The 11,017-nt window shown below is 42.2% G+C and overlaps 1 protein-coding gene across 1 annotated transcript in view; it reads left to right on the top strand.

The window, feature by feature from the left end:
* The window catches only part of polr3a (polymerase (RNA) III (DNA directed) polypeptide A), an 82,495-nt gene that overhangs the window by 19,901 nt on the left and 51,577 nt on the right, over positions 1-11,017 (top strand). Inside the window, exons 13-16 of the mRNA XM_063221749.1 lie at positions 1,599-1,726; positions 3,838-3,976; positions 9,821-9,985; positions 10,910-11,017. The exon at positions 10,910-11,017 is cut by the window's right edge and continues 65 nt beyond it. Coding sequence (XP_063077819.1) covers positions 1,599-1,726; positions 3,838-3,976; positions 9,821-9,985; positions 10,910-11,017 — 540 coding nt within the window. The remainder of the gene's footprint in view (positions 1-1,598; positions 1,727-3,837; positions 3,977-9,820; positions 9,986-10,909) is intronic.

Consider the following 11,017-nt stretch of genomic DNA (forward strand, 5'->3'; position numbering starts at 1 on the left):
TTCAGATCGAACAACACGTTTCATCAGGTTCGCTCAGGAATGCCTGATGACGCACTGAGGCGAAACGCGTTGTTCTCTGTGAATAAAAGTGAAGAAACAAGTGTGCGGTAAACTTTTTCCTTTTGAAGAATTGCATATTCCTGCGTTTACCAGCACCTTGAAGTTGTGCATGGATCTTTGAACTTTTGCATTAGTAAATGTTTTGTTTGTTATTTCATTAATAAATGTTAATGAACTGTTGTTCTAAAGCGATACCATGTTTTGGATAAGTTGATTTGGATAAGCAATTAAATGAAGGGCCTTAAAATGGACAAATGAAATATGCCCTTGACAAATTGGACGATATACATGTAGCCTGCTTTGCATGCAATGGTAATAACTGCTTCCTTGTTGTTTACAAACACGCCTGTATCACACAATCAAAGCGCCAATGTCAAACTCTCAGTTCATGTATTTTCTCCACTTTCTACACTGAACATGATGTCCTTCTCATTGGTGATGAAAGCACTTCATGGAACCATGGCTGAATATAAATCAACCAACCACTGAAACCACAAATGAAATATGCCCTTGACAAATTGGACGATATACATGTAGCCTGCTTTGCATGCAATGGTAATAACTGCTTGCTTGTTGTTTACAAACACGCCTGTATCACACAATCAAAGCGCCAATGTCAAACTCTCGGTTCATGTATTTTCTCCACTTTCTACACTGAACATGATGTCCTTCTCATTGGTGATGAAAGCACTTCATGGAACCATGGCTGAATACAAATCAACCAACCACTTTGAAGCAGCGATACAGTGGTCCAAAAGAATGACATTACCGATATGGCGTTTTTTTTTCATCTTGAGTGCGGGCATGCATCAAAGCAAAGACATCCATGGATCAATCACAGAGGTGTAGCACTTTAAATTTCCCTGTTGCGTTGCTCTTCGAAGTTGCTGCTAAACACATAGAATCAGAAGATTCCTATGATCAGAAGTATCATGTTGTTACAAGCTAATATTGATGCAAACGCCTTTGAAATAGCTATACTGTTTGGCATTTCAAATACATGGTAGCTCTTTGTAGCAGATGTCCCATTTCGTCCTTGAGAATACTGTTACTTCATGTTGAAACCCAGCATGTGAGTCTGTCAGACAGCCTTTCTGTTCAAGGTTGAGGAGAACTTCATTATTCCATTGGGGAACATTCAGGAGGCTTGAAATTGCATATATAAAAATATGGAAGAGGATCGGGGAGAGCACTGGTTAATTACTACCCCCACCGACCTGGCGGGTCAGAAGTTGACTCGGCAACTTTTGGACTCCAAGTCTGCCGCCCTAACCGCTTACCCTGATTGCCCGTTTCTAACTGTTTTCAGGAGATTACCTGCTGTCCTTGAAGGACACCTTCTTTGATTGCTCAAACATCTGCCTGATTATTCTTTTCAGTCTTTTTCAGTCAAAATTCACTTCACTATGCAGTGCATAGACGGTGTTCTAAAAAAACATGTGAAGATGAGTTGATGTTTGTGGAGTGCTTTAAAGTATGCGGTTGTATTTTGAGAATCGTAATGATGCATTGTTGAATGTATTTTGGCGCCTTTCCAGGAGCCTACCTGCTGACCCTGAAGGACACCTTCTTTGATCGCTCCAAAGCCTGCCAGATTGTGGCCTCCATCCTCGTGGGAAAAGATGAGAAGATCAAAATCACTCTACCACGCCCCGCCATCATGAAGGTACCAAAAGCAGTGTTTCCTTCCCATTCAAATTTCTTTAGTTTATTATTTTGTTTTATCTGTAATAAGCCCAACTGGGAAACTCCAATTGTCATTGTGACACAGCACTTCACAGCACACAAGTGTTCACTGCACACAACGAAATTGCATTTATGCCTCACCCGTGCAAGGGGGCAGGCCCCAATGGCACTACAAGGGAGCAGTGCGGTGGGACGGTACCATGCTCAGGGTACCTCAGACATGGAGGAGGATGGGGGAGAGCACTGGTCCCCCCACCAACCTACCCTATATGCTAGTCAAGGTGGTTGCAACGGGTTAGCTAGCATCAGAAACATATTGTTCATGTATTTTTTTATTGTTTATGACTTTTTTTTTCGTTAAGCACCCTTTAGAAATTACATTCCCAATACAAAAGCTTCTTTTTTTCTGGGACCTACCATCTACCTTCAGGGTGGTAGATGTTTGTTTTCAAAGTGGCTGAAAGTGCTGGGGGAAATGCTTAAAGCAGTTAGACATTATATTTGTGGAATTAGTTTTATAATATTATTATATAAGTACTTAATATAAGCTTATTCATAGTGATTGAACCAGGGGTCACCCGAACATATGTTTCTTCTTTTGTAGTGCTGACCAAAGTAACATACAGTATGACGAACAAGGAGAAACTTGTTGCACTTGCAACTCTGCAGTCGTTCTGTATATTTCCTGTGCATTTTGTATTTATTAGTGTTGTTGACTATGATGATGCCCTCGATTGTAAGTCACTTTGGTCAAAAAATGTCTGCCTAATGTAATGTAATGAGAAAGGTAGCACCTGTGCATAAACAACTTTTCTGGGCGTCCTTCGGAAGACGGGACGAATGCAAAGGCGTGTCTGTGTTGCCAGAAGATCATGCAGTTTAGGTTTATGCATTTATGAGTTATGTTTATGCATGTTGTCGTCTTTGTTCTTTGGAAATACGTGGGAAAAAGCTGTGGTACATGTCTTCCAATGTCAGGAGAAATCTTTCAGACCTTGTGAACTGATCGTTATACTGTACTGTATATATTTTTTTAATTACTCATATTTTGGCCTTCATTGCTGCCTTAGTTTGGTGGTACCAAGCCTGTTAATATTGAATACATGAATATAATGTTTATCCAATCCAAAGGACCTTCACTACACGGAAGGAAATGTATTGAAAGATTTAAAATTACACCCAATTAAAACTGGCCCTGTGGTCATCATGTACCTCAGCACGGTGTGCTGTCTTCGACCCATGACCCCGTGGATCTTGTGTGACCCACCGTTTCATTAATGTTTTGATTTCGAGCATACTTTCATCTTTAATTTTACATTCATATTATTCAGTACTGTACTAATAATTAATTGGGAGGGAGACGTCCCTGTTCACTGCCCCTTCGCCAGGAGGTGTTTGGGGCTAAAGGGTGGTGGTTCTTAGCCGAGCAGAGCTCTGAAGACGAAAACAACTACTAATTGTGTAAAGAAATTGAATTGCAAATTTGCAGGCTTTAATAATAATCTCACATACTTAGGATTAGCAACCGATTTGGACAGAATTCCAGATTCTGAAGAACGTCCTATTTTTAATATGCACATCCTTTTATCTTGAATCTTAAATTCATATTTTTCATGATTGAATATTTAATCAGTTGCATGATGTAAACGTACTCTTAATGACTTAAGAAGTAGTGCACTTTTGGACAACACTTTTTTCTCTTCAGCCCATGAATCTATAATATGCCAATATGTGTTGATGTCCATCTGTTAAAGCACACTGAGCTGCGTGTTGTATGAATTGTATCCTGCTATACACATGAGGAGGATGATGATGGTGATACTACTACTACTACTACTATAACAATAATATTGTTTTGTTGTCTTCACCCCCTGACCCTTGTTATTGTTATTATTATAGTTATTATTATAGTTATTATCGGTAGTAGTAGTAGTCGTAGTCGATTACTATTTATGTACTGCATATTAAGTAATGAGTGCAGACTATAACTCTGTGGACGGCTAACGTGATGATGATGATGATAATAATAATATTAGCAATAGCAGCGATAATAATAATAATAATAATGATGATCAACGATGTTGTTTGCAGCCCATGACCTTGTGGACGGGTAAGCAGATCTTCAGCCTCATCCTGAAGCCTGGCAACGCCTCCCAAGTGAAGGCCAACCTGCGCACCAAAGGCAAGCAGTACTGCGGCAAGGGAGAGGACCTCTGCTCCAATGACTCATGTAAGATTATTACTCTTATTTATTATGATTATTATTATTATTATTAATAATTATACTTATTTGAGGAGGAGGCTCCAGTATAATTCTGTTCTTCCGAGTAGGCATGTGAACAGTGCTTCTTGTTTCAGTTATGATTGTGACGTATTCAATACTCACCTGTGTCTTTGTGTGTGCTTCCTGTAAATTGGCACCACTGCAAAAAGAGCACCTGAGTAGTCTGGGCACACAACAGGCAGACCAGAGACCTGCTTTTGACGTCATTACACATTCTTTCTTCACTTTTTTCACCTACCTTCCGAGCCATGCCATGCGAAGAGAACGGTTATGATTGTGACATGTTCAATACTCTGTGTGTGCTCCCTGTGAATTTGCACCTCTGCAAAGAGATCACGTTGGGGTTTACTGTGCCTTATCTCTTTCCTTTGACGTCATTGCACTCTCGGTGCACACTTTAAAATCCATCTCCTTACGGCCCGTTCCCACTTTGACGGCCATTTGACGCTCATAAACGCGACGCACCTCCCTTTTTTGACTGAATGCTTCTTGTCGGAGCACATGCAGGGGCGCAGGGCCGGTTTTTAGCATAGGCCGGCTAGGCGGTCGCCTAGAGCGCCATGTGAAGAAGGGGCGCCGAAATGGCGCTCTCCTATGCGTAATTTTGCTAGCCTGATAAACCAGACTAAATGTGGATGTCTAATTTAGTCTGGCCTCGATGCATAATACATCCGAAGATTGTTGATGAGAACAACCTTCCCTCAAAACCCTGCCAGCTTTGATTCAAAACACATCTTTGCGTTGTAATTGGCTTGCCAGATTCATGGCATTCTGGCTTCATTGAATCATTATGCGAGGCCAGACCCACCCGTAGACAAATCATTTTGCCGTCCAGCGGGTGGCGCTGGTTCACCAGGCTATAATTTTGCGATATGAATTTTTTTTTATGAAGTCGCAATCAACAAAGAGTGGCGAAAGCGCTCCTCACGGCAAAGCGCCCCTCAGCCAATAGTAATATCTCTTCCAACTGTCTCTGGGAAGTCTGTGAACCAATAAACAGACAGTTCTGAGAAAGGGGGCGGGACGAGTGACAGCTTGCGATCTATTTTGAATTTGGAGACTCACTCGAGAGACAGAGGGGGCAAGCGCAAAGAGTAGTGCTGCTCTGCTGGATGGAGATTATTATGTTCTCATTAAACCACTCATTGCATGATGCAGGAGTTTCAGAGGGTGTTTTGGAACTATGTGATTTAATCAGCAACCGTTTGTGATTATGGAAAGCCTAATAGTTATGAGGTTACTATTTTGAATTAGAGAGAAAAAGAGCTTTGTTTTTGATCAGAGAAATCGCTAGTTAGCATGCTAACATTAGCCAAGTATGCCAAGCAATGAAATCCAGTAAAGTAGCTGTTAGTAGCCTACTCACTACTCACTAACACCCACCTGATATCATAATACTTGCTTAGGTTGACAAGCAATGTAAAGTAAGACTGGTGCAATGTTTAAAACAATTTTAGCTGCCATATCTCCTTCCATCCACATGAATTACCTGCTTGTTGTAAGCTTAAAAAAACATTAATTTCCAGACCAGAATGACATAGCCTAGGCTACATTAATCATGTAACAGAACCATGCACAGCAGACAAGTGAGGCTATTTACTATATTTTGTATATTATGAAATTCAATAGCGTGACAGCTCTTCTCCCTTTCTCTCACCCTGTCCCTCCAAACACATAGATAGCCCCCTTCTCATTCTCCTACTCACAAATGCACCACTATTTCCAGTCCAGAAATGAAATTGGTTTGGAAGACAGCACAAATGTGTAGCTTATTAAAATTGTTATGCTGCCATGCTTTGTGATGCTGTAGATAGTAAGGCTGTAACGATACACCCAACCCACGATTCGGTTTGTATCACGATATATGACCCACGGTTCGATATGGCCCACGATTTCACAAAAAAAATTGAAAAAAAAAATTTGAAAAAAAATTATAAGAAGAAATTAATTATATATTCTTTGTAATTAATATATTTTTTGCATTTACCTGCCTGCATTAATTTTGTAGGTTTACAAGGCTGAATAATGTTGCAGATATAGGCTACCACTGCAACCTGTTCCCAGGTGTTGACATCAAAACACAACACAGAGAAATAAGGGATATTAGTTCACCAAGGAAAAATGCTTATAAATAGGCTAAGATCATATGTAGAGAGAGAGAGAGAGAGAGAGAGAGAGAGAGAGAGAGAGAGAGGGGAGGGGAGGGGAGGGTCAGGGTGTATGGTCATTGGCAGCTGTCTTACTTTATCAAACATAGCCTATCCAATTAATATCCAAACATTAAAACAACACAGGCCATATATCGTCAGGAAACATGTTGTATTAAGTTAGGCTACTTAAAGAAATGCAACACTTAATTTTGATTAGGCCTAAGTTAAATATTTCCGTAGCTCTTTTTGATCGTGCAGCAGCGCGTGCCCGCCTACAATCAAACCTCGAAATGAACCTCAGTTAGTTCTCACTGCTACGTAACGTGCACGTTTTTCGTTTCGTTTTGTAGTTTGACATTTTATCAAGAGCCAGAATGAATGCAGAGGCTGAAATGGAGCATGCTTTCTGCTTATGCAGGCGGTAATTTTACAATATAGCCTAACATTACTGTGGGAAGAAATAATGCTGCCTAATATTCTGCCTCAACGTTCGTCCGACTTCGGGCACCTCCCTACAAGCGATTCCAGGCTGGTTTATAGGCAGGCGGAGCATCTTGTGCGCTCTCTCTCTCTCTCTCTCTGCTCCAACGTCAAACTCCACTCGCAATACATCGCGCATGCATGAATAAAACAAAAATCTTGACACGTTTATAAAAGCCTTCTTGGTCTGTTGTTCATTTGTCCTTCACCTTCCGATGTTTGCCCAAGTTTTTCGTCTCACGGAGGTTGCTGAGGCAATGGATAACAACAACGTGCTGGTTGGAAGGAGCATGTTATATGAGAAAGGGGTGAATGGAACTGTTACTCGAACGTGTGCGCCCTTTTTCTACTGGTCTTTTTAAGCGCATATGCAAACTCTTGCCTGTATGTTGCCTGTTGTGTTCTACACTGAGGGTAACAACTTTAAAAGGGCACATCGCGATTCTGTGAGGAAGCTTCGCGATAGGGGTTCGTGGGTCTGCGTACCGCGATCCCTCGGTTCGATGCAATATCGTTACAGCCTTAGTAGATAGTGTAGATCAATGCAGACCTCCTTGGTAGGCTTATTGTCTACACATGCATTTTACATGCAAATGTAGGCTACTGTAGCCTATCACTCTCCTGGCATTTCAATTTCACGTTACAATTCAAACACATTGATAACCTCCCTCTCATCTGGGGTTGGGGGCCCCACCACCATCACATCCAACACACCACACAGTGAAGCTACTTTCATGCGACTCAATCTGATGTGTTGGTCGCCTGTCAAAAAGAACCACAAATCCATTTGATGAAAAACGGTTATTGTTCTTGATGCTATTTAGTTAAGCTTACTAAGGATATTAGTCTTGTGTTTTGTGAGGTATAAGAAAGATTTTTTTTTTTTCAAAGGTAAGGGGGGGTGGGGGGCGCTAGAACTCAAACTCGCCTAGGGCACCAAATAAGCCAGAACCGGCCCTGCAGGGGCGTGACAGAGTACACTGAACAGGAATATCTCTTTCTGTCTTTCTACACGTTTATATCGATTAAGCAAGCTAACCAGCGATAGTAACATCAAAGTCTGCCCTTACCTTACTGTGGACATGTGTTTACTTCACACATTTCATAGCCATCACGTAGTTTTGAATGTCGTCAAAATGTACATAATCCTTTGAACATAAGCACAAAGACCTTGCACTTCATAGTTTCTTGTAGTGTATGCATCTTACTTTAAAATGTATGATAACCAGTCATAAAACTACTATTAAGCAGCAAAACATAGCCCTTGGTTTCATGGGAATTCCTCATGTACTCGACAATCATTGGATAACGCTCCGCGTTGGCCGCGAGTAATTAGCATAAAGTAGAAGCTCGCTCAACTTTTTTGACGCGCGTCAACTGTCAAAGTAGCTGCGCCGCGTATCCCAGAAGCCTTTGCGAGGGCGTCGCCGCTTTCCATTGAAAATGAATTGAAGGCGTCGGCGTCAACGCGCTCGCCGGCAAAGTGGGAACGGGCCGTTACTTGTGTCCCCCATCAAGTCATTCTCTTTCTGTCTTTCTCTATCTGCCTCTCTCTCTTTCAATTATTTTTTTCAATTACCTCCCTTTCTCTTTCTCTGCCTCTCCGACTCGCTCTCGCTCTCGCTCTCGCTCTCACTCGCTCACTCGCTCACTCGCTCACTCGCTCACTCGCTCACTCACTCACTCACTCACTCACTCACTCACTCACTCACTCACTCACTCACTCACTCACTCACTCACTCACTCACTCACTCACTCTGCCTATGCCTCTCTCTCTGTCTGTCTGTCTGTCTGTTTGTTTGTCTGTCTGTGAGGTCTCCTTCTCCCTCTTTGTGCCTTTGTCCTCATCTCATTCCTCATTTTCTCCATCACCAACTCTATTTTCACCCCCCTCCCGTATAATCTCATTCATTTCATTCTACAACTGTGTGCCCTATCCATCTTGTTTCTCTATTTCTCTCTCGCTCTATCTCTCTGTCTCTTTCTCCCTTCCTCTCTCTCTTTCGCTCCCTCGGGAGGAGCAGCATGCATGTGTCAATGGAATTGCAAATATAACACAGTAGATTTAAATGTTAGTAAATGTATGAGCCGTCACTTTTTTCCTGTGCTGCTTTTAAGTCAATGGAACGTGATAAGATGTTGCCTGGTTTTGGTTTGTGTGTGTTTGACGAGTATGAGTATGAGTATAATGACAAAGTATCGGGCCTGAGATCGACACCGGGTGCCTCCCTAGTCAGTTGATGTTGTTGTAGCATGGATCTAAGGGCATGCTAGGGACTCTGGCTCCAAGTACAACATCTTCTAACTCTATTCATCTTTAATGTCTGCTCTATTCTCTTCAATGCTTTAATTGTATCCTTTTCTTGACTCCCTTTAATGCTATTCTATTCTGCTCTCATTTCAGTCGTGGTGATCCAGAATAGTGAGTTGATGTGCGGGAGCATGGACAAGGGCACGCTGGGCTCTGACTCCAGCAACATCCTCTAACTCTATTCATCATTACTGTACAGGGTTCCCACTGGTGCTTGAATTCCTTGAAAATGCTTGAATTTCAATGAAGTGATTTCAAGGTTGTGAAAATGCTTGAATTTTAGGTGAAGTGCTTGAAAATGCTTGAAATTTCTGTCAAGTCAAACTCAGTAAGCCAAATAATAGAAATAAATTGTTCAGGTACATCAATTTTAGGGCGTCAAATGGCACATCCCATCTGACATCTCACTACCTCAGATTTTCGATTAGAATGCACGAAGTTGCTTCTTAAAAACACAAAATTTCCTGGGGTAGGACCCCCACACCCCCTTCCCGCGACATGTTAAAGGTGCTGGAAAACTGAAAATTTGGTGCTTGAAGGTGCTTGAAAAGTGCTTGAAGTTGTTCATGAAAAAGGTGTGGGAACCCTGAGTGTAGCTCTATTGTCTTCTATTCTACTCTCTTTATCATTGATATTCTATTCTGTTCTCACTTCAGTCGTGGTGATCCAGAATAGTGAGTTGATGTGCGGGAGCATGGACAAGGGCACGCTGGGCTCTGACTCCAGCAACATCCTCCAACTCTATTCATCTTTAATGTAACATCTTAAATGTCTGCTCTATTCTCTTCAATGATTAATTGCATCCTTTTCTACTCCCTTAAATGCTATTCAATTCTGCTCTCATTTCAGTCGTGGTGATCCAGAATAGTGAGTTGATGTGCGGGAGCATGGACAAGGGCACGCTGGGCTCGGGCTCCAAAAACAACATCTTCTACATCCTGCTGAGGGACTGGGGACAGATGGAGGCTGCCAACGCCATGTCCCGCCTGGCTCGCCTTGCACCCGTCTACCTGTGTGAGTATGACATACCTGTGGTGTGTGTGCGTGCCTGCATGGTTTGCCCATGTCCCATCTGGCACATTTTGCACCTATCTACCTGTGTGAGTATAGCGCGTGTGTGTTTGCGTGTGTGCGTGTGCGTGCGCGTGCGTGTGTCTGTGCGCATGGTTTTTCCCATGTCCCATCTAGCACACGCTGCAACTGTTAACCTGTGTTAGTAACAAACCTGCGTACTGTGTGTCTGTGTCTGTGTAAAAGAGATATTGGAATTGGAATGTTCCCATCTTCAAACGGGCCAGGTTGACTAACCAGAGCCATTCTGTGATTAGCTAAATCAAACATGTCAATATCACGTCCATAGCAAAAAGCAAATTCATGGCGAAGTTTCATCAACCTGTTGGCTACCTATTGGCTTTGTTCGCTTTTGTTGTACACATAGTAAGAGTTAAATAAAAGAATTAGTATCATCCTCTTTGGTACCCAGCCAACAGGGGTCTGTCCAACAGGTAAGGTAAGTATAGTATCATACATACTGCTTCTCCTGAGCTCAAGGTGATTCCACTGCTAATCTTATCTACCTAGCTGAGTAGCAAAAGAGTAGCAATTTCGAGACGTTTCAAAGTTTCTGTTTCTGCCGTCAAGTTACCTAGTCTTTGGATGCTTGCACAATGTGTTTTATTATGACTCAAAATAAATATTTGGTGATTTATTTTGTTATTGAAAGATGGTATGGTGTACACATAGTAAGAGTTAAATAAAATAATTAGTATCATCCTCTTTGGTACCCAGCCAACAGGGGTCTGTCCATGGGTGTTATCTGAGGTCCTCACACCACCAAACTATTGTAGCTATGAATACAAACTATATAGCTAATGCACTGTGCCTATGTGGGGAAGTATTGTTCCCAGTACTAATCTAGTCATCCTCTCTGGTCCCCAGCCAACAGGGGTTTCTCCATTGGCATCGGAGACGTGACTCCGGGCCAGGGTCTGCTGAAGGCCAAGCAGGACCTTCTGGACGCCGGCTACAAGAAGTGTGATGAGTACA

Source organism: Engraulis encrasicolus, chromosome 17 (assembly GCF_034702125.1).
Source record: "Engraulis encrasicolus isolate BLACKSEA-1 chromosome 17, IST_EnEncr_1.0, whole genome shotgun sequence".
NCBI lineage: Eukaryota > Metazoa > Chordata > Actinopteri > Clupeiformes > Engraulidae > Engraulis > Engraulis encrasicolus.